Genomic DNA, 24,217 nt, shown 5'->3' with positions numbered 1-24,217 from the left:
CGGAAGCCACCCTGGTAACTCTGGGAGTCAGGTGTCAGCGTGGGAGCAAGGATGGGGCCCGTTTCCTCGGGTGTCACAGCAAAAATGCCGTTGGTTAGTAAAGACTTGGGAGAGCTGAATGCTGTGTAGATAAAAGAACGTGGAAAGCTTTCCTTTAGACCAGGAGATGCCTCATGTTCTATTGTGAATCCATGTAAATCAACCCCCTAGCCCTTGGTACCGAGGCACACATCAGCTAACTGCCTTTTGTCCAGTCAGTCCTGCAAGGTTTTGTGTTCTTCTTCGAAGCACAAGGATTTTGCTCTGAAGAAGGCCAAAATAACAGCGGTATGTTTCTGTATCCTGGCTAAAGGAAGGAAGGAAAGTGACTAATTCATGCTTAAAGCCAGCTTTCAGAATAGCTAGCATATCATTTCTGGTGTACATCTAAATTGGAAACTACCTACAGAGTAAATGGCATTCCAGAAAGTATGTGCTGAAGACCTTCTTTACTGCGGAGCTGGTTAAATTATAACCTTTCACTGAGGTTATTACTTGAAGTTCAATTAACATTTTAAATGTATGTTTGGAGACCAGCGAATGGGGCCTCTGCAGAGAGGTGGTCTCGGCACAGAATACATTCCTTGCTGCAGGTGTCACCAGGGCAAAGCCAGGAGGAGAAGCTGTTCTTTCAGGTAAAAAACCACAAATAACTAAACCGTTTTGTGAAAGCTCCTTCTGTGTGGAGCACGCTTCAAAGGCTTGCAACATGGCATTTAAGCAGCAGTTACAGTTTCATGGATATCTCAGTTGGAAAGAAAATTTAAATCAGAGCTGAATATAGGCAGCCAGCAAGTCTTGCAACCGCTTTTTGTTCAGTGTACGTGGAGGTTGCTTTTCCTACCATTAAGGAATCTCTAGTCAGGACAGAATTTGTTTACTTACCTGGAAATGAAAGACATATATAGTAACAGAAAGAATTTATTTTAAAGAATAGCTTTTGCCAGGTTATATAACTGGATATGGAGGAATACATGAGGTGTAGGACTTGTTTTGCTTTGGTACAGAAAGCTGAACTGCCTGAAGGTGATGGTAATGTTTTCATCAACTCAGAACAGTGTGTTTTGAATAAAGGGAATCAGTTTAGTTTCCTAATAAATACCTTCAGCCAGTGTTTTCAGAAGGGATTTGTCAATTGGTGAATGTCCTTGAAACAGATTTGAAAGGCATGCCGACATGGCATTTAATGGAAATACGATGCCTCTAACAGTTGAGTTCGCTGAATAAGAAGTAACAAACACAAGCATACCTGGCTAATGCGAATAAATAATGGCGTGAGGGACAGCAGTCCTTAGGCTGCTGGAGCCTAATCCAGGGATCTAGCAAGGGAACTGCTACAAAGCCAGGGGTCTTAAGGAGTAATGGGCACAGAAAGGATAGCACTGAGAAAGACACAATTAACAGTTTCCGAATAAGCTCTGACACAAGCATCTCTTTGCAATGAAAAATCTTCCCTCCTTACAGCAGCTGTGGGGGGAAAGTCACCCATGAAGCGGGACAGATTATCATGCCACTGTATAGAAAATATTACAAAGTGGTACTTGCTCTGTAGCTGTAGAATTTAAGTAGTGCTCCACGTAGTAGCGTGTGGCAACTCTTGGTAAATACTTATCTTTTAAGGGCAACCTGTGTGTGTTTAACGTATTACTGTATGCCACCTGTTTGTAAGCAGATTGGTGTTTAAACACTGTATTACACAAGGGGGAGACTTTCAGTTTAAATGAAAGCATCCCTTTCCATTATAAGCAGCTTGCTTTATCACAAACACCGGTGTTTCTTGAAAGTAGGAAATAAACCCCAAATACTCAGAATAGTTAAAATAGTCTAATTGAATGGTAATTGGCAGATTTGTAGTGAGTGGGTGGGTGGGTGGAATTGGTCTTTCACAGCAAGCTGCAGCTGCTCTAGCTAGCTGCCTTTGAAGAGCTGCTTAGGGAAAGAGGAAGAAAAGAAAGTCTATAAAATCAGTCGTTTAATTGCATCTACCAGTTCTTGAAGCTGCTGCACGCCTCCCACCCTTTTGAAGTTGTCTGTTGTTTGCTGAGCAAGATGCAGGTCCCAGCCACCAGCTCAGCCAGCTCGCTTCGTGCTGCTGTGCGGAGCGCCAGGAGAGGCGTGCTGCTCCACGGCACTGGGGGGCTGCCATGGGGGCTGGCCGGCTGGCCTCATGATGGCCATCTCCTGGCAGGCTGCTGCTCTCATGACACACACAAACACCCCAAGCTTTTGCTGCTGTCACATCTGCGTTTTTGTAGGATTTTGTCCCACGCGTCTATTTTAGTAGAAGTTCTCGGCACTGTCACTAGCCTTCCTGTCCAGCTTTCATGGACAGCCTGGTTCAAGAGCTTGGACCAGCAGGCTGCACGAATACACGGCTGTTTCAGGAGGTTCCTTCTGATTCCCTCTGCCTCCTGCAGGAAAGTGGGCAGTGCTGTGCGTTCACGTGCTGAGTGACTTGGAGGGAAGTTTCTGTCTAAGCAATGGGCATGGTGTACAAAGTAGGAAAGCAAAAAAAGGAGTGTGTTTTGTGCACCTGCAGCCTGTCACACACACACTGTGCCTGTGTGTAGGAGCTCCATGTTCGCATCTCTGTGAGCCAGGATTCAATGAGTCTTTCACAGCTCTAAGTCTTCTTTCTGGTCCCCTTGTAGGAACTTGTAATTTACTTTCAAAACCTCATAAAAACCATCATTAGTGAAGTGTTACAGCATAGTCGAAAAGTATAGAATAGTTACAGGATAAGGTAATTCAGGGTTTTCAAGTTGTTTTATACAAATGGCTACGTATAAAGTTTGGCTTCCTACCCAGTTCATTGCGTTACATCTCTGTGACAGTTGTAGGATGCCCACAGGGTCATCTCTGTGCAGAGCTCTGGTAACTGAAGATTATCCAGGAAATTGCATGCTGAAATCTGTTTGCGTGATTATTTTCATTGTACATTTGTGGATTGCAAACACTGAATGTAAATAGTAGAGTATATATCCGAGCATTGTTTTCCTACAAAGAAAGGGCTTCTGTTGTCCAGTTATTGTTTTGCAATGATCACTTTTGTTCAGACAGCCAGAGATACAGTTTGAATAAACAATTATGTTTGAATAAGCATACTGTGATATTTATCCAGAATTTGTTTAAAACTGGACTCCAAATTTCATGGGACTGGGGACTTCCTTTCTAGTATTTCCATCTGGCTGAGTCAAAAGTTAGTTAAAATGTCAGTGCACCTAACTGCCCTCAGTCAGACTCTCCAAGTATTACATGGCATCAAGAAAAAGTAAAATGAATTTTAAAAGCCAATTCAATTCTAACTTCTCATTTCCTTTCTCTGAGGTTATTACTTTGTTTAAAAAATGAAAACTGTATGCCCCTCTGTTCAAACTTTATTACTGCTTTGGCAGCATTACAGGGACATTATTACAGGGCATTATTTTGATTTATGCGGTATTGACTTAGTTGATCTGTTTGAGGGGTGGAGGAGTTGGTATTAGACAAGCACTTGAACACCCCCAGATTTGGCATTTACTTTTTAATGTGTCTTGAGTTTGCTGAGCACCTCCTTTGAAAAATCCCCTCTAACAGCACCGAGATTTCTCTCCCAGTGTTACACACTGCATCCAAAAAGAAACCTGTATTTGCATCCTTCAGCTTTCAGCCAAGATTAGGCATCAGGCAGCAAGTCTGCTGGTGCATCTGAGGAAAGAGATCTGGCTTAAGATTTATTACAGACACTAAGGTAGGCACAAGCGGACATCATAAACTTGCACCTCAGCTTTCCGTGTTAAAATGGTGTAAGAGCGTGATGATGGGCACACGTGACTGCTGTCAGTAGGAGTCTGCTGCTGCCTGGCTTGTTTGTGGTTTTTGAATCGTGCCTCGCCATGCCACAGACTGAAGCAGCCCTTGTTGTGGGCCAGAATAAGAAGCACCGGGGCTGTGAGCCACTGGGTGTATCTCGGAGCAAGGAGGAGTGAGAGTGTCCCAAGTCAGGCATTGCTATGGCTGCCTTGTAGGTAGGCAATCTGTGCACGTAAGGACTGAGCGGTCGTGTGCTGTACCAGCTCTCTGCTTTTGGGCTGGTAAGGGTAGTAGCTGCAGCTGCTGGAACATCACCCTCCTTATGCGCAGAGGAGAAGCAAAATGAGCAATTCCCCTGGGTTTTGAAGGGATCCACGATTGCTGCTCTGTGTGCTGTGGGGATGGCCTGATGACGGATTGCACGTCCATCCTAGTGTAGACCCCTGTTAGCCAGGAACGGGGCTGCCTGGCCATGTAGTAGCAGATGTCCTGCTGCAAGTGTGCGAGGCTGTGCAGTTATCTATGGCTCACGGAGGGGAATATATTTTCTTAATAGTGATGATTACAAGGGAAGATTCCTGAGGGCTTGTTGTTCTTGATGAGCCTGCCAAGCAGCAGGTATAACTTGACCTATCCTTTTTGCCTTCTGGCTGTGTCTCCCAATTTGCTTGGGATCCCTATGTGTGTGTTCAGAAATGCATTTGATGCTGATTGGAGCTAATTCACCACCACAGTGGGGGGAATTCACTTACATTGCTCTGTGCTAACAGCTATAAGCAGTGATAATTAATAGCTCCTAATTGCTTAATCAGTGTAAAGTTTTACACTATGTCATATGTGAACATTTTTATGTTGTGTGGATGAGTAAACTTCCAATTAATGCATCAAGTTGTACAGCCTTACCAGTGCTGTCAGTTCCAGGCAAAGAAAAATAACTAGTGTCTTCATTACCCCCCTCAGGTCCCTTCCTGGAGTCGTTACTGTGGCCTGAAGACATTTTTCTGTAGCAGCTGAAGTTGCATTACAGAGAGCTTGCTATCAGCTCGGAGCTGTCAGTGATAAATACAAATTCACTGGCCTGAGCCCGTTCAGTGCCGCTGACACGCTCTTCTTGGCTTTCCATTTATTCCTTTACCTCTGGTGGCCAATCTCTCTTAAAATCAAAAGTGCCTGCCACCAGCGTATCTAGCGATACTCTGTAATTTCAGAGTTCTCTACAGATTCCCAGTCCCTGTGCGCATGCGAGCATTGTCTCCATCAGACATTACTCTTGAAAATGCATCCCCCTTCAGAGGTTTTGTTTTCTTCTGGGCTGGTTTGCGTTTATCTCTGCTTCCTCTCCCCTGCCTTCCCTTGTGCTGTCCCCGTATCTCTCACTGTGCTCTTTCAGTACCTATCTCCTGGACTGTTTTCATTTCGTAGACCTATTTCCCATGCCGCTTTCTTTTCAGCTGCCTGTGCCCGAGTCCCTCTCCGTTTGTGTGCATCTCTCTTCCTATCTGCCAAGGAAGCCGAAGGGAAGATAGAGGTGTTGAATGGGACTGAATGGCAGACTTGGAAGTCCCTGTTGGAAATGATCGTTAGCAGTTTGCTTTCAGCTCATGGGTCCAAACAAGTTTTCACTGTAAAGGGACGCCTCCAGCATTTGTGCAGGGTACCTGTACTGGGCATGAAGACTTCGGGGTAGAAGCAGTGGTACAGGTGTGAGATGGAAAGGTCAGTCAACATGCTGCCATTTACCACAACAAAAGTAACAATTTCAGCGCAAGAACAGCTTGTTAGAGAAAAGCCTGGATTTTACGGGATTTTCTAATCCCATGTTGGAAAACTATTTGGCGATAATACCCCGAGGTGAGCTCATGTGAAATCAGTGAAAGCAACATAGTTTGATGGCAGTAGAGGATCGGGCCCTTAGATTTCTATATCCCATTACTCTTCCACAGAGAGGAGGAGAAAACAAGCGCTAGATATTCCTATCAGATGCTTTCTTCTTTTACTGAAAGCTATACTTTCTCTTACGAGGCATCTCTCTTCTGCCATAAAGGAAGGAAATCCTGAAACGTGTGAGTCTGTGTTAGGTAATTAACTTTCAAATCAATAGAAGAGATCTGATGGCTAGCTCAGGGCTGGTAGAAAATGTAAAATGATTTTTACTTAACAAAGAAGTGTGAATGAATGAGTGTGTGACAATAGGAATTGCCAGACAAGGACACGGAAGGCATTACAGCCTGATAAAGGCAGAACAATCCATCACAACAATAGTATCTTTAATTCTCATTAATGCTGTGCCGTGGTGTTTGAATTATATTTTGATTGTGTTATCTTTTCACCCATAACTGAGGAGTTTCAGCTGCTTAGAAATACAACATGCGAGCCTATTTAAACCCTCTCTCCCATCTAAGCAATGGAGAAAGGAGACTGGGTCTTACTGCAGAGTGTGCCTGGAACTTTGTGCATCTTAGAGGTAGTTATGTCCAGAAACATCTGTGGGATGTCTCTAGCATTTTTGCAAGACTGATTTTTTAGGTTAAAGATGAGATTACAAGTAGCTTACAGAAGCTAGTAAATGATTTATAGATGTTTTGATAGTTAATTATTTTAGACTGTTGGACGAGTAAAGAGGCTGCTTGTAACCATGGCTTGTAACCGTGAAAACCCTGTTTTTTTTGGCTGTTTATTCACACTTCCACTATCAGTGTGTTACAGATATGCTAACATTTATTAGTAGTTTATTTACCTGGTAGAAGCCATCCATAAATGCAAGCATTGTACAAGGTGAGACCATTTTTTTTCTTACTTCTGCTTTCCTTCCCCTACAGACAGAGGTCTGCTTAAAGCAGCTGGGATAGCTGATGGGGAAGAAGCAGCGTTCTTCTCTGTACTACACTGAGCTAAGAGTTAAGAGGAGGACTTCATTTTTCTTGTCTTGTCAGTAACTTAATCCTCTGCGGTTTTACTGTTCCTCAAATAATAAAGTCAGTCTGGAGACAAAGGAAAGCCATTCTCAATTCTTGGGAAAGCACAAGGATAAAGTAACCTTGGTCTTTCCCAGCCTAGCGAGCAAATGCTTTCTGCTGGTGACGTTCTCCAGCAGAGGCAGGGAGAGTAGAGGCATCTTTCACAAATAAAAAAATAAAACAAAATACCCTGGAAGTTACAACTGGTACTGTGCGCTGGACTCCATAATGAAGGTAAGTCGCGTTAGTATTGGCCAAGGGAAGATGAGCCCAGGAGAAGAGCCATTGGTTGTGTGCGTGGAATTTGCCAAAGCAAAACTAATTCTCATGTTCCAGTGGGAATTTTCCCTTTCTAAGTTTAGATTTCATAACAAAGTCTGTAAAAATTATGTAAGCCTCCTGTTAACTCCTTCCCTCCTCCTCTGCATTCTATTGAATCAAATGTCATCACGTATTCCAAGCAGTGCTACTGTTCAGGAGCAGAACTGTACTCTAGCATTGCTTCTGTAAAGAGGGCAGGAGAATGATCAAGGTTCTTCCTTTCCATATATCACTAGGAAAGAAAAAAATTCTTTGCTTATGTGCCTTCACTAATGTGCAAGAATTCAGCAAATGGGTAAGGTTGCACTTACAAGGTAGAGCCCATCAGAAATCTTTCTTTGGGCAAATTCCAGCTAATTCTTGAATCACTATTTGATTATAATAAGAATACGTGTGAGGAATCGTTACAGGTGAACTCGTACTCCTTTTGCGCAGTTTGGGCTGCTCTACTAGTAGCACTGAGTGTTCCTAGGTCCCCCTGGTTGGCATTAAGACTGCAGTTTGCTCAGCATCTTGATGCCAAGGACCAGCGGTGGAAATCACAGGAAGGAATTCTCTCTCTTTATTAGCTGTTGCCTCAAGACGAAAGGAAAAATACTTGTGCAGTTTCATGGTTTGCCGTTTCTTCATTATTTCTTACGCCTACACGTTGCTTTTATATGTTAGTAGGTTTTGGCATATTTTAGAGACACAAAGAATAAAAGGAATCATCTATTTTATGCCAGGAATTGTTTGATTTTTTTTTTCTCAAATCTCTGTTGGCTTGCTGCAATCTAAAAATCAGAAGAAATACATATGGAAAGATTTGTGAGAAGTAGTACAGTTTTTGTAAGGACTTTGTCAGTCTCGGAGCCAATCGATTTATTATTGTTTAAGCCTGGCATACAGATCTAATCATGAGAACTGTTCCTCACATGGATGTTCCTTATGTTCCTGGCTACTTACGTTGACTTCCATGGGACTATTTTTGTTATAAGATTTACAGAGCTGATCTTTAATGGGTAGCAATCTGTCCTTATTACGGTGGGAAAACCAGGTGAAATACTGAGTTATTGGAGGGCAGAATCTGGACCAGTTCCTGCTGAGAGCAAAGAAAGTTATTTTTCTTTTTGAACAAACGGACCAATATAGAGACACTGTTTGGAGGGAGTTTGTTTTTTGATTTTAATTCTCGGTATATTTGACCTTCAAAAGGACATGTAATGTAATTCAGAGGTGTGCTGCCTACAAGCTCGGCTCCTTGTTTTGTCTGTGCAGCTGAGAAAAGTGAAAACAATGAAGCACAGACTTTGAGTTCCCAATGAGAAAAAGGAAAACTGGCAGCCTTTTCTTGCTATTTTGTTAAATATCTCTATTTAAATGCAAATGATCATCTGACACTGACAAACAAAGTCATGTACCAGGAAGCAGGCATGCAAGATTTTAAATAAAAAAATAATGATTATTGAAGATGCTGGATCACTTTTATTTCCAGGAGGAGTAGAGTTGGCTGAGCACATTTTGGTTGCCTGCTGAGGATCAGCTCAGCACCTAGGAATTTGAAATGTGAAGATTTTCATTTTAAATGTAATTTGTGCAGAAGTGTGGGAGGCCTCTCTAGTTAGAGGTCTCTTGGAAGGATGCTTGAAGTATCTTCTGTTATCTCAGTGCACAAACTGCAAAGGAAAGCCCAGTACCTACAGTAAATTTTGGAAGAGGGCAGAAGTCTGGGGCAGAAAGAGCTGAACTGGTGCCTTCTTCTGCCTCAGGAATACGTGGCTGCAAGTGGTCTGTGCAATGCTTTTCCCTGTGTCAGGCTGCCAGCCTTGTAGCTTTCTCCCTGAATCCCTGTCCCCTTGAGCTAGATGGATGTCAGATTTGACCATAAGTTAGGGTAAGGCATAAAATGGAGCCTTGCAGGAGGCGGTGGCTCTGCTGTCCTTGGGTTGCGGTTCCTCCCTACCTTCCCCCAGCAGCGATGCTGTGGTGCGGGCCATGCTGAGGCAGGTACGGAAATGTGCACTCCCTGCCTTGCCCTTTCTCCTTCCCGCTTGTTCGGTTGGTCAGGGTTTATAACACCCAGTTCCAGGGCATCATATTTATTCAGCAAAGTGAGCACCAAACCCAGCAAACAAACTGTGTCGTTTCAAGGCTCTCTTCTGTGAAAGTTCTTCCTTGATTTTTTGTTTACCTCACCTGTTTTTTTTAAACTTCCATTCTTATAAATCAAAATGGATGTGTTAGCTTTCTGCACAGGGCTCCAGTAGCCTCTTAATAATCATAATAATCGTTATTACTGATTAAAGTTGCATTATTCATGCCAGATGGAGTCCCCTCTCTGTCAGCCAGAATGAGTTTGCATTAAGTAGTTATAGTATATCTGTGATCTAAATAAACAGATGGCAGCGTGTGACAGCAAATTATGTGCTGGTGATGTCAGCACCAACGCTCCCCCAGTATAATTGCTTGAAACGAACACGAGTGCAGTGAGGAGCCGGTAGTTTTAACAAGGTAGTTGGCATACAGCACGTAATTACTACACAACATAATCAATAGCACCATCGGTGCTGCGTGAGAGCTGAGAGGAGAGCACTGGTTTCACAAAAGTAGCGACACAAAGCCTGACTTCACGCGACTCTTAACTGTGGTTTTGCTTAACTGTGTAACAACTGGTAGGTACACTTGTCTTTTGGGGGTGATCCAACCTTTGCTTTGCATTTTCTCCAATGTTGTTTCCCAAGTGGGAGCTTGTGGGCAGTATGTGGTTTAGTGCAGGGTGCAGCGGAGCAGCATTAATAGCTACTGCTGCTAGTACAGGATCGAAATGTTCCTGATGACTTCAGGTTCAGGTTCAAAGTGGAAATTCACTTACTAGGTTCTCAGCAGTACTCAGTGATGAATAAAAGTTTAATCCAAGGCGAGGTCAAGTTACTGAGGTCAGAAGAGCAGCAGGAAGGGCTGTGCGGCGTCGTTCCCAATGCTTGTGTCAGGTTTCTCAGTTCATCACTTCAGGTCTGGTTCCCTGTAAGGGGTTTTGCTCCAGCAGCACCCATGTTATAGCAGTTGGGACCTGGGGTGCTGTAAGGCTCCTGCACTTCAGGAGGGAGAAAGGAGTATGGCTGAGCTCTGGCTGTGGAACTGCAGGATGAGATCTCCTTCGCTCACCATCAGAACTGTCGTGGGACTGGCTGAGTGTTTTCTCAGGTAACAAAAGATGCAGCGAGAGTATGTGCCAGTCCTTCCACCGCTTTCCGCTTCCTTGCACAGTGGTTAGTGGTTAGCCATGAAATGGAAGATGTGAATTCCTCTCCCTCCTCAGTGCAAGAGGGTTTCAATCGCTAATTACCAGGTAGTTTGTAAAAGTTTAGAAAAGGTATTGTTGTTAACTCTACCTTCCCCATCTGTATTTTGCAAAGCAAGCACCTTCAGTTCCCTTTTGTCTTGAGGGATTGATTAAGACTGTCAGCACGTGGAAGGATGATGCAGAGCATCTCCAAGGTGAGATCTCCTCCAAGGTGAGGCTCCTTCAGAAGCAGAACCACAACCACAGGCAGCTAGAGATTCTGCAGTCAGAAAAGGCAAGGTCCTGTGAGTTTAGCTGTCACTGTGGAGAAGTGGCTGCACAGAGCAAATTTCCTTCACTGTGATTTTGGACATGAAGACTGTACAGTCTTCTAGGGGGGAGGATTGGTTTTGGATCACTTTTCTTCCAAGGCACTGAGTTTATTGCCCCATTGTTCAGGTGAAATTGAACACAAGATGAGATGGATATTTGCTCAGCCATTTCTCGTCCCATGGGAGGAATGAGTGGGTCTTATGGAGGATGTACAGAGCAACAGCACCGGGTGGTGAAATTGTTCCTTGCTCCTCCACACTTCATCTTTTTTGGTTTTAAAATGTTCCAGCTATTATTTGTAGCACACAGGGATTTAGGGTATAAAGCACTTAGATAAGTACCCATATGTTTGCTACCCATTCTGGCTATGTGTCTGGACTTTTTTACAGACATGGTTTCAAACTTAGTAAAGCACAGAAGCTCTTCAAAGGCAAGATGGACCCTTCTCTTTAGTGGTTGTTGAAGGCTAAAGAAATGAAAGGAAGCCACATTTCTAATCTCCCTGTTTCTTTCGTTCCCAAAGGTGGTCGATGCCACAAATCCTGCACAGGCCGATGCTGGGGACCCACAGAGAATCACTGCCAGACCTGTAAGTATGCAAGACCCTGAGAAACAAAGGACTGAAAAATGATGCAACAGGGATCCTACTTTTTTTTTTTTATTACTATTATTGTGAAGAGATACTATAAATTTTCTTTTTAGCACAGTTCTGAAACATTTCAAGGTTTTTTCTGTATATTTTTGCCAACTGATGATCTTGTTTTTTCCCCCCATGTGAATTTATGTTTTTCTTTCCTCCCTTGTGCTTTCTAAAAATGCTTAAGCTAACTTGAATTTTCTTTTCACTTCTTGGCGGCAACATGGAGCATGGCTCCTGAGAATATTGATGGTTATTTTGGAATATACTGAAACGAATACTGCAGGAATAGAAAAGTCTACAAGGCGGATTTGGAGATGTTTAATGATGGCCTGATGCTGCAAAGTTCCTAATGCCAGAGTACTCTGTTTATTTCAGTGGGAGCCTGGGAGTATTAATTATCTTGCAGAATTGTTCTCTTTATAATAACTCAGAATGTAGTTGAGTTATACTGAAAGAGAATAATGATTTTTTGTGAAGGAAGTAGCAAGTGAAGGGTTGTTCACAATGTCTGTCTGTCCTCTTGAATTTAGATGGCATTAAAATGAGTAAGAAAAAAGAACTATATTGAGAGAGTTTCTTCTTTGTGTGCTTTCAGCTCCTCCAGACAGGCACTAAGGAGTTAGAAGTGTAGTTACAATATTAGCAAATATAAAAGAGGAGAAAATTGAGAGCTATCTTTTCCTACAAGTTTCTCCCTTTTTCCTCTTGCAGCAATAGAGCTATCCTTTACATTTTTCTTCTTTGAAATTCAGGATGGTGAAAATTGGTTGGGTTTATTGGAGTCACTCCTCCCAGGAAACGAAATGTTTGCTGATACCTTCACACCCCTGAGTTAGCACTGCTCTGGCTTGTGCTCATTTTCTTGGCCGTGTTGTAGCTGGGATTTAAGTGCTACCAAGCAGGTGCACCAGCTAACTCTTTGAACTTATGATAGCCCAATGTTAGCCATCTTTTTTATTGGAAATATTAGAAACAGTGCAAAAATGCCTTTTTCCCCCACTATTCAGAGCAAGAAATTGTGGGAAACTGGAAATAGCAGATAGTTTGACATGAACATTTTAGGGTTGACCACAATGAGGAAATCCGATCCGACCTCCTGCCCGTGCCAAAGCACAGGGTGCAGGTGACAGAGCTGCGTGCCTGCAGAGGCTCTGCCCCCCTGTGCTCCTTTGCATTCAGGTACATCAGCTGATGTTGCTAGCAAAGCTGATGACAATTATAGCTCTGCTAAAGCTAACACGTTGTTATATTGCTCTTTCATATTGAACGTTATCTGCGGGTGTGATTAAAAGTGCTTCAGGACAGGTTGCAGGAATAACTGTATAATGAAGTGTATTCTTGTTTGTCTGAATTGAGCTAGTACCTCTCCTTTCTTTCTAGCAGTCTATGAATGCTGCAAAGAAGTCAGTCCTGAGAAAACCTCCTTACAGCGAGGTTATGTACTGAAGGACATAGAGGAAAGGGACAGAACTCTAGGTGGCTGGAATGATTTTATATTGTGGCCAAATTAGAATTAATTAATGATGGTTCTTAGGCGTGTTTTGTCCATCTCTGCAAGGACCTGGGTAATTCTTCCCGAGTTGGACAGACTTACTTGGGCCTTACGTGGTTATCTCATCGGGGAATAGTGCAAAACCTTGGTGATTCTGTTGGATAAGGATGATCTGATCCTGGCTCAAGCCTTGGTTCCAGCAGGTGGAGGCTCCAGCCATATGCAGTGTTGGACAGTCCAGCTGGACTCCGCGTGGCTGCAGAAGCCCACGTGGCAGGATCGGCTCACATGGTCTCAACCTCCCCAAAGCGCTGCTCTCAGATAACCAAACCGATTTGGTGGATTAATGTAATAATACCAGAGAGAGCAAAACTTATCTGCAGTGTTGCAAAGTCAGAAGCTTAGCAGAGCTGCACAGTAGCTTTGCTCCCAGAGTGACAGCTCTCTCTTTCTTCACAGTGACTGCCCTCTCAAATCCAAACAGTGGGGACAGGCTAAGGCATGACCATGGATTAATAAACTATCAAAGACATATGTTATCTAAGTTCCAGGAAGATGCATGGATCACACATTCCTAATTTGAAATAGCTACTTATGGCCTTTTACCTTGAAACACACTGTCAGTATAGTTCCCGCAGCAATTGTCAGGGATAGGAGTTAATTTTAGGTTGTATGCTTTCCTTTTGCCTCCCTGACCTTGTACTGCCTTGGGTAAACAGCAGGATTTAACAAAAAGAGTGAATATTGGGCTAGCAATGAGCATTTATTCATCACATTTTCGCAAAACTTGTTTTTCTAAAAACCATTAAAACAAAGAATTAGAATATGAGTAGGAAATCAAAACATAAAAATCCAAGTGGTGTTAAGCTTTTGCTGCCTTCATTTCTGACTTTAAAAAACTGCCCTGGCTTTCAGTCTAATTAATGCGATTCTTAGATACAAGCTGGAGACAGGAAGAACGGTATCACAAACATAGCCTATACCTTCACCTAGTCACCTTGAGGATGGGAGGCCTTCAAACACCTGCAGGAAAAGACTTTGGCCTTATTACTTCCCAGTGTCAAAAAGTTTTGTTCCTAGAACCAGAAGGCACATAAGCATGTCTGCATTTAATAATTTCATTTTTTTATCCAGTCACTGAAGAAAAAATTCTGATGAGCCCCCCTCCCAAGATAAGATTTAAATTATTTTCCTAGGAAAAGGATAGATAAAAAATGAAAGATCTTAATCCGTGTCTTTCATTTCAAATTACATATGGAAAAAAACAAAGATCCTTTTGTTTTTGCATGAGTATCATTTACCTGTCTTCTTATGTTGCCCTCCAGCTATGTCTCTCTGTATGTATAATTCTATCTGATACACCACCTGCATCTAACTCTATCCTAACATCTGTCTAAATGTGACAAGAAAATTTATGTATTTAGGAAGGCAATTAATGGGAAAATTTAAATAAGCTGTTCCATTAGGATTTAGAACAGAGATAATTTCAGGATACTGTATTATGCAGTTAACAACCCATTTTTCTTTTACAATTAAAATATTAGTAAATATTAATATGAAACACTTAAAAGCTAGAGAGTGTTCTTTGTTTTAGTGTCAGGAAAGGCTAACGTGGAATAGCTCTTAAAAAGAATGTTTTTCAGAGTATTGGGCACACCCACTATGTAAACCACTTTTAAAAATAAGCACAAGAACAAAAGCTTTTGGAAGTTACTAGTCAAATTTGAAAATCTGTGGTTAGACTGTTACTGCTTTTGGTGTTGATGTCTGATAAGGGTTTTTGTTTCTTTTTCATATGAAAAGAAATTGAAAGCTTTATAAATTTAATGCATTATTTTATTAAAATGACAGATTATGCACTTTATCCTAGAGGAATGAAACTGAAAGAGAATAATTTAAATTAAAACTAAGGGGAGGCAAAAAAGGGAAATAGCCTTTAAATCAGGCCCCAAACCTAAACATTCAGCAAACATAAAATACTGTGTGACTGTGTATGTGTACAGGAGATTGGCCTGAGCATAACTGTATTTATACAGTCTTTCTGCAGCTGATGTTGCTGAGAAAAAGAAGGTGCCGATGCAGGAAGTACCCAATTAGAGCAGCAAAAGGCAAGCGGGAGCCTGGTGGGGGAGATGGAAAGAGCTGAACCAGCAGCTTAGATCAATCAGGGTAACCCGGCATTTTTGCTTGGAGCCAGCATCTTTAATTAAAATCCTTGTATTTCACTAATAACTTTGCATGTTCATAAGACTTTTTCATTGATTTCAGTTACTTTCCATTTTTTCCTTCATAGATTTATAGTGCCCTGACATAATTAAAGATGAAGGGAAACAATAAGAGAGACTGATTAGTTGAGCACACACACTTGAAGTGCCCATTCCACCCCATGCCCAGCACAGCTTTTTGCTATCATAGTGAAATACTAGTGAAGATTGGCAGTCAGCATTCTGTTCTCCCCTCCAGAAACCAGCCCCAATGCATGGCACATTTTGTCATGACCTTGGTGTTTGCTACTCTTCATGACGGTTCTGTGCAGCTGAAGCCTCAAGCGACCCCATGAAGCAGGTGTCAGGGCAGGTAGCTGTGCTATCCTACAAAAGTCTAGTTTGAAACCTGGGGCCTTAGTTGTTAGTGAAGGCTCTCCTCACAGTTGTGTTGGCTGAAGAAATGAGTAACTGGCATCTGACCTGCCTGTAGGGTCCCCTGTCCAGAACTCCTGGATCTCACCTGTGTGTCTGGGCTGCAAGAAAGAGGTGCAGTGAGGGCTCCTAATCACCACTGTCCAATAGCTCCCCTGTAAACAGTCCCGGTGCTGGTTAGCAGGAGAAGCTTGGTATTGCTCCACTCATTCAGCTTGCAGCAGGGTTGCTCTGGGTTGACACTGCCTGTGAGCAGCCATTGCCCAGTTCCCCACTCTCTCCTCAGCACCATTTCGAGCCACGTGTCCCCCCTAGGAGCCACCCAGCAACATCCACCAGCAGTGGTCTTTCATATTCACCTTGGAGCTGCAGTCATCCACCTCTGCAGCTCCCAGGCAAAGCCATGCACCCTGGTAGCATCTTCTGCATCCTCTGCTCAACACCACCTTGCTCCTCAAGCCCTCTCTCTCCCAACCATCCCCATGGCCATGCTGCCTGTGGCTTTGCCGGCTCCTCTGGGCTGTTACACAGACCTGTTAGTTTTGCCTGAAATGCACCACCTCCAAGCTAGCTTGGTGGAGCATTCACAGTTACATGTCACAGGCTGTCTCTGCAGTGAGGAGGAAGCCCAGGTGAGTGATCTGAACATGCAGTTTGATGCCTTGGGAAATAACTGCTTCTACATTTCACTCTTCTGGATAGGTCTTGTTTTGCAGCTGTACAATAAATTGTCTGTGTTTGGAGGAAGTTTTGGGGGAAAGGTTGCCATTGTTTTAAATGTGTGCAGCTAAGTTCATTTTCTGTAGGGTTACACTATGATAATGATTGCAGGAAGTTGAACTGTTGAGCTATGTTTACTGGAGTCTGAACAATCAGATTATTATTACATAGTATTGCCTTGTAGTTGTTTTGTTTTGGGGAACACCCTTCGCTGTGAACTGTCTTGAGCGAGTCCTTCAAAAATTCAGAGCTAAGTTTTTTTTCTGTCTTTGTAAGTTGTCACTGAAGATACCTTTATGGCTCCTTCTCCGAAAGATAAATAAGGTGTGCTGTGGCCTTTTCCTAAAATGAAATGTTGGCAGTTCTGTTGGCTTTCCCAGTAAAATAAACATGAAATAAACAATTAAGGAGAAGCAGCAACAAGCCTTCGCAACTGTATATTTTGCAAACCACTTTACATCTTTGCAGTGTTCAGGAAAACTCAAAACATGCCCTGTCCTGAACAGCTTGCTAGAGGCTGCGTGAAACCCACAAGCAGAGGAGCACAGCTTGTGAGGGCACTCTGCTCCTGTCCTGTGCTGGAAAGGGGCTGCGCTCCTCCACATCAGTCCTCGTGCTCCTGCTCTTCTTTTTAGAAGGAAACATATTCTGGAATAAATTGTAGTCTCTTAAAATGCTAAGGACTGTAAAAATAAATAAATAAATATAAAAGACAGTATCTGTAAATTTACACATGGCAGAAGACTTACAGGGGGCTCTAGATGAGGGTGAATAGTTTAGGTGAGCCTAGACTAGTAGGCTAAAAACTGCTGAAAAGGTGCCAGTAAATTGCTTAAATCTATTGCTGTTACTGGAGATCACTTCCTACTGCTGTTTAAACTAGGCAGCCTTGGGAAGTGCTGTGACCTGTGGCACAGCTTGATGGAATTGTGAAATCCTTTAAAATGCAGATCTGGGATGGCTCAACGTAAGAGCCAGCGAGCCGACTGGAAGATCTAAATACACTGCATGGCATGGTGACGGGACACCTGGCATGGCCAAGGTGGGGATTCACCTCCTCCCAGCCTGTTTTTGGGGGATGCTGCAGGTTCCCAGTACTCTCTGTAGCTGACAGGGTGGCACTTGCAGCGGCCCTTGGAAAAGCCGTCTGCCCAGGGAAGCAATAGCTTCAGAGTCCTGATGGGCATCCCAAGTCCCAACAGCAGCTGCACTTGGGGGAAGAAATTGTAACTGAGCTAATTAGGTACCTCAAAATAATTTTCTACACAGAGGTACCGTGCACCAAAACTTTCCAGATTTAAACAAAACATTAAATTGCAGTGGAGCAGCAGTGAGGAAAGCAGCCGTGCTGTGCCACAATTTCCCCTCCTTTCCAATTGAAAGCATTAATTGTAGCTGCCTGATACAACTGGTTCCAAAGCTCTGGCCCTCTGGTGCAATTTAATAAAAAGAAAAAAAAAAGGGGAAATAAGCTTTCAAGGCGCGCCGGGTGGGCACTGCTGAGGGAGAGCCCCGGGCCGCGCCTTCCACTCTAGAACGTTCTGGAAGGGGGCACGGAGCAGGGAGGCCCGGCCGCCATTTTGATGCCTGCAGGGCTCCTGAGGAGAGGGGCGGTGCGGGGCGGTCCCAGGCTCTGCCTCGCCGCTGGCAGCCGTAACCCAGGCAGGTGGGCGGCCAGCCCTTGAAGGAGAGAGGTTGGGTTAAAAACTGAGGTAACCCTGCTGCTGAGCGGTTGCTGTGTGAAATGGGGAGGGTATACGGGGGGTGCTGCCGTGGCTTGGGGCTGGCTTCTGGTCTAAGAGGCGCGGCCGGCGGCTTTCCAGCCCCCTGGGGTGGTTTGCAGAGCTGCTGGAATAGATCGGTAGCCTGATGGCAATCGTCAGCACGCTGCTTACCTGGCTTGCCCAGCCCAGGGGCATGGATAAATGCAGGTGGTTTGGGTCCTGGGACCCAAATAGGTTCTAGCAAACAGGGCTTTGTGTTAAGTCAGGAGGCTTCACCTCCATTCAAGGTTAAGACAGGTAGTGCCCAATCCAGTCTAAACCCAAATGCAATAGACAAGGTTCTGAACTGGCAGAAGCCAATGTGCAGACACAGACTTACTGAGTCCTTAATTTTCACGAGGAGAGTCTTCATCTGTCCTGGTTAACTTATGATACTGTTTCCTATCTGTCCTAACATTGTATCAATGCAGTTATTAAGTAAAAACCTTTATTCTGTTTCTTTAGTAACATTGGCAGTCAGTGCATTTACAAAAAATTCCCTTACTTTTAAAATCTTATTGTGTGAGGCACAGAAGTGTTTTCTAGTGCGGTCTCTGGTATCAGCGAGTTGGAATTACTCTTAAAGTGCATTACTTTATTCTGTAGATTATAAACTATGATTTCTCTTTTGTTATTTACATTTTTATCTCCTAAATAAACTATGTATATTAAGAAGCTTTGGTGTTACCTTAAGTACTTCCAGCAAGTGGTGGAGGCAATTCAGTTTGGAAAAATTAATAAAAAGGAATCACTGATGCATCACATTAGAATGGAGCAAGAAGTTGGATGAAATTCTGTGTTCTTTCGCCTCTTGAAAAGTGTTTTCCGTAGAGAACTAGTGAAATGCTTTTAACAAAATAATTGGTTAAGTTTAATTAGAGAAGCATAACTTTCTTGCTCTTTATCAAAAGAGAGCTGACAGCACAGCTTCCTCAAATTCTGTAGGAGGTGGTTGGTATAGTCCTGCAGAAACTTTTAATTCCCTTTCCTGTAAAATAAAGACTGAAGATATAGATGGCTGAGGGGAGGAAGTTACTCTGCTTGCTGACCATTCTTTGTCCAAAACTAAGCCCTGAGGTACAGCATTGTGGTTCCTTTTAAATTGCTGCACCTGCCACTTGGTAGACTGTAGTTGTTTACCTGTGAGTGAAGACTGGATTGTGTTACTAGAAGAAGATGAGTGGTATTTCGAAATGTGTTCCACTCTGAAGGTTGTATTCTGTTCTCATTGCCAATTTGTTCAAATTGATTGCCATCAAGAACAGCTTTTGGCTCAGAGATTGCTGGCCTCACAGAATTTCTACATGCTTTTTATTCAGTGTTGCAGTTTTTCACAGGGAAAAACTCATGTGGAACTGGTGAGCTCTTCTGTTATTTCCTGGTGTGTTTTTTTTTTCTCTCCATAGCTATCCATCAGCTATTTATTAAACTTCAATCATTTGAAAATAGTATTCTACATTATTTTCCAAGGATGAAAATAAACACCATTAAAAAATTCTTCCTTTGCAGTCTTCTGGCAATGGTACATTCTTGAAGAAGGTATTGTAAAGGTATAATGGAGGAAAACAGTTACTACTGCCATTGAAAAAAATTGCCTTTAAACTTGTATTTTTTTTCAGTACGGTGTTGTTCTGCTTGTTTTCCTCAGTGTGCGGCTGAAGAGCTGTCTCCTTAGTTCTGATGCTGACACGATAATTTTTCCTTCCTCCTCCTAGTAACCAAGACAGTGTGCGCAGAGCAGTGTGATGGACGGTGCTATGGGCCCTACGTCAGCGACTGCTGCCACCGGGAATGCGCTGGAGGCTGTTCCGGACCTAAAGACACTGATTGCTTTGTATGTGTGAGACTTCCCATTTTTCTCATTTCTGGCAGTCGCAGTGCAAGTTCGTAATGCTTTAATCCATGAAATTCACAGTTCTGCCCCTTATAATGTATTGTATGCACATTCTCAGATTTTGACTGTGAACTCTAGCATTTAATATTTTTCACGTTATATTAGCATCACTTATCTACTTAATATTGCCCATTAACAGATTTATGAGATTTGTAAATATAGATTGGGAAATGTTAATATGCTAATCTCTGTGATTTTTATCTTTTGCTTTCCTAAAATTAACTTTTAGAGGTAATAGGGAATTTTTAGAAGTATTTGTCGTTACATTTGAGCATAGCTTTTATTGCTGCTCGGTGTGCTTTTTATTTGAAAGTCAAGAATACAATTTAGCTTCTTTGTGAAAGATGTTTCCTATTACTGCCAGGCTTGATTTAAACTCAGTTTTTTTACTAGCCATACTGGGAAGAAAAGCAGTTCACAAAATACTCTACCTCAAATGTATGTATTCTACTACATGTGCTTAAGATTAAAAAGAAAAAAGAAGAAAAGGCTATTTTTTCCTTAAAAAACAAGCATTCTGTAAATACAGGCCTTTAGCCATATTTATTTTGTGTACTGTTTGTATTTGTAGTAGTATCAGCAGCTTCAGCTCCCCACACTGATCTCAAAAAACATATAGCTCATCACTGTGTTACAGAGGCAAGTTTTGCTCATGTTTTCAGGGGTAGCAAACCTAGGCCTGAAGAAGCCAAGAACTAGAATGGGTTCAGAGAAGTGGATCTTTGGAGGTACCCAAATGATTGAGGAGACAAACATCTACCAACTTGGGTGGGCTCCTTCTAAAATCTGCCAGAAAGGACTGGGAGGAGAGATCATATGGTTTGGACAATTGCAAATGTTTTGCTACTCTAGGCAAGAGGATCGCAGCAAACAGGCAAAAATGAATCTTTTCCTATCTGGAACTCAAACTTCCTCACTATTCAGATACCATTTGATAGTGGTAGGTGCTGTGCTCCCAAAACACTTTGTAAATGGTATTCTTTTACTGCTGAGGAAATGTGGTGATGGCTTTCAATCACTGTCAAGTCTGTAATTGGGACTTTACCGTATATAATCAGCGTGTGTTGTAGGCCTGATCCAAAGCTTGTTGGAACTTCTGTAATGGTTTGGACAAGGGATGCGAAAACAACATCCTGCCCGTGTCGTCATACAACATCAATGTGTAAAGGAAAGAGGTAAAAATGCAGCTACTGTTTCCATAATGACAGCTGAGGAACATTTCCAGTGCTGAGGTGTTGAACCCACAACTTGTGTGTCCATGTTCTATAATACCACAGCAGAAAAGGAAATGAGTTAGATTTCCTGAATAGTGGCAGCTGCGGAAATGTGTATGCTAAAAATCACGCTAACATGCTTGTTCTGATCCTGTAGAGAAGTACCCAGGGCATCTGTCTCATTCACTCCTGGCCCCAGAGCAATGTAAACGAAATTCAGCAGGGGTCTTTCAAGACTAGCCATTACTTGCTTACACCACACTGGGTGAAAAGTGGAACCCTTTAGGCAGTGAACAACTGTGCTTAGTTTTCAGCTGAAGGATACAACTCATTTAACTTGTTTTTTCCCTGTGTACGTTCTTGTACTTTTATTCACATATTAGCAACATCTAGCACCACATCCTAGAAGTTTATGTTACTAAAGCAATTACAAATGTGTATGAAATATTACGGTCATGAATTAAAAGTTCTCCAGTCTTCCACGTGGGCTTTTCCTGAGAAGTGCCATCTCTGTGAAGAGCATTGATGTGCTTGACTTTTTGCATTTGCTCCACCATCATCAGAGGATTGTCATGTACTTGACAAAGCACTTCCTAAGTCAACAATGGATGTAAAGTAAGTTGAGGAAACAAACTAAAATAATATTTATTAATAAGCAAAAGCACAGCTTATGGAACATTAAAAATCCTTCAGTGTATGGCAGCTTGTAACAGCATCCTGTTTTAAATATGGCTTTATTATTTCTAGATAAAATTATCTATCTTCCTCCTCCATATGCTGCGATGCAATCATTTGGATATTCAGTTATATAAAAGCAAGACAATAATCATCATCTGACATAACTGCAAGCAAACATGATAAAACAATGTTTTAGACGTGTTTTTCTGTCTTCTATTCAAAACCTAACTGGATCTAAAACTTGAAATGTGTAGCAGGGCCTGGCTAAATACTCTGAAATCTGAAAACCCTATTCATAGAGTGGACTTCCTGTCTGGTTCTTGATAAGGAAGAAACTGACTGTGTTTATCATAGTTCTGGTTCTGTGAGGAACTACTGTTTTTTTGAATACAACTTTTGATAAACCAGCAAAGACAGGACTGGTTTGGCCTACCTTCAAGCTCCTGAGGACAGTGGAAGTTCATATTCAGCCTAGGATGGTGCCTTCATCATGGAACTCCCCATTTGTCCCTTTCTTCAGCAGTGTGTGTCCTTCTCTTTTGTTACTTTGTTAGCCTTAACTTCCTGAAATCTCCTGACCTGACAGGTAACCTCCTTTATGACCTGAATGGAGATAAGCTGAAGAACGGGAATTTTTTCACTTTTCTTAAAGTTCCAGCCTTTGGAGGGGAGGGAGGGACTCACTGGTGTACTTGCTGACACTGTAAAGATTCAGGTTCACCTGGGTATTTCTGACTACCAGGAAAATTCCAGGATTCATCCCTAGACTGAAATTTCTAAGGCAGTGTGGCTTGAAGAGACTGGTAAGTGGGGAGGCAGAATCCAGTAGCAGTGGTTGCTTAAAATGCTAGTGGGATGCAAGCCAGGCTACAGCTTTCATATTTGTATGAGATTTGACAGTACGCATTTGCAGTTTGCTTTGTGATTGCTACTCAAACAGTTTTTTATAAGCTGTGGTTAAACCCATAGATACGATTCATGGTGATAAGGAATGTCAAAATCAGTGGTGTGGTGTGTTGTTTTTTTTTTAATATTACTACTTATCAACCTTTCACAGTCAATTATTTTCCCTGCATACCCTTACTCTCTTTATCCACACGCTTGCCTCTTCATTTGTCAGGGCCCTGTCCCCTGTCAGCTGTGGGTGGCTGAGCTTGAATGCTAAGTGATACAAAGTCCTATTTTCCTTTCCCAGTGTGTGAAGCAACTGACCTTGTTAAACTTGCCACTTAGGGAAATGACCCCCTCCTGTGCTACCTCAAAAGAAGTTCTTATCCCTCTTGCTTTCTAATTGGGAATTTCAGTTTTCAGCTGGACTATGGACTCATGCTGTAAGAAATCAAAAGGTTGGGCCTCTAAGGAAAAGTCATTAGCATTTGTTTAGACTGACTAAGATAAATAGCTGTTCACTCTTGGCAGTTTTAGAATGTCCCATCGAGTTGTGAATTAGTTGATTACTAGTAGTAACAATAGTTATGAAACAAATTACGGTTCTGTTATGTTTTTGTAGGAAGTGCTGTAACAGGCAGCAGTGTTTCAAATTAAGGGGTCTCTGTGAGCCCCCCTTTATGTGTCATGTATTTGCCAAGGTCCTAGCAAGAAATCTAAGTAGACAAAATGGGGTTTAGAAAAACATGTGTCTTATTTCTCACTGTTGCAACACTTCTGAACAATCAGGACTGTTAAGCTAAAAAAACAAAACGAACCACAACCAATTATATGATTTAATCAAGCTGATTTTTTTCTTCTCCCTTGCTTTGCAGGCCTGCATGAATTTCAATGACAGTGGTGCATGTGTGACGCAGTGCCCGCAGACATTTGTGTACAATCCTACCACCTTCCAGCTAGAACATAATCACAATGCCAAGTACACGTATGGGGCTTTTTGCGTCAAAAAATGCCCACGTAAGTGCTGTGTTATCTGCCTTTTCCTCCAGCGATGGAAAGTTTTGAGTTGCGTTTCAAGAACCTCGCGAAACAATGAGAGAATGAGAGCTAAGTGAATAGTGCACTGTCTGAAATAGCTCTGCGTGTGCGTGCAGCCTTTAGTAACTCAGTCACATGTTAACTGAAGATAGAGACGTTCTGGGTTGCTGACACTTTCCAAATGTCTTATACTAGAGTGATTTATTTTTTTTTTAAAGAAAGGGAATTCACTGAGTTTCTGTCTTCATGACTATTTGTTATAGTCATGGTTTTGATTAGCCCTTGTACGTTTAGAAATTAAGTGTTAAAATAGCGCCAAATGCTGTATTTATTAGTGGGATTGTACAAGTGTAGAAATGACAGTTTCGGAAAAATAACTAGTCCACCACCAGTACTACCTGGTAGCAAACGCTTTCATGATGCTGATGCCCTCTTTTTGGAATGATGATGGATTGACATCAAGTTACCACAAACGTTTTCTGCAATTTTTCCCAGTGAGGAAAAAGACATGCTATACTAACAAGCCACGAGTCAAATTATAGTGGCA

The 24,217-nt window shown here is 42.4% G+C and overlaps 1 protein-coding gene across 16 annotated transcripts in view; it reads left to right on the top strand.

The window, feature by feature from the left end:
• The window catches only part of ERBB4 (erb-b2 receptor tyrosine kinase 4), a 580,719-nt gene that overhangs the window by 385,742 nt on the left and 170,760 nt on the right, over nucleotides 1-24,217 (top strand). For 13 of the 16 annotated variants that reach the window (XM_080600555.1, XM_080600553.1, XM_080600542.1 and 10 more), the window contains 3 exons: nucleotides 11,228-11,293; nucleotides 19,674-19,792; nucleotides 23,508-23,649. In XM_080600555.1, the coding sequence (XP_080456681.1) occupies nucleotides 11,228-11,293; nucleotides 19,674-19,792; nucleotides 23,508-23,649 (327 nt within the window). The other 3 variants (XM_080600548.1, XM_080600547.1, XM_080600549.1) reach the window with 3 other exon arrangements.

Source organism: Anser brachyrhynchus (genome assembly GCF_964034855.1).
Source record: "Anser brachyrhynchus genome assembly, chromosome: 7".
Taxonomy (NCBI): Eukaryota; Metazoa; Chordata; class Aves; order Anseriformes; family Anatidae; genus Anser; species Anser brachyrhynchus.
This window is presented reverse-complemented; position numbering and strand designations above follow the sequence as displayed.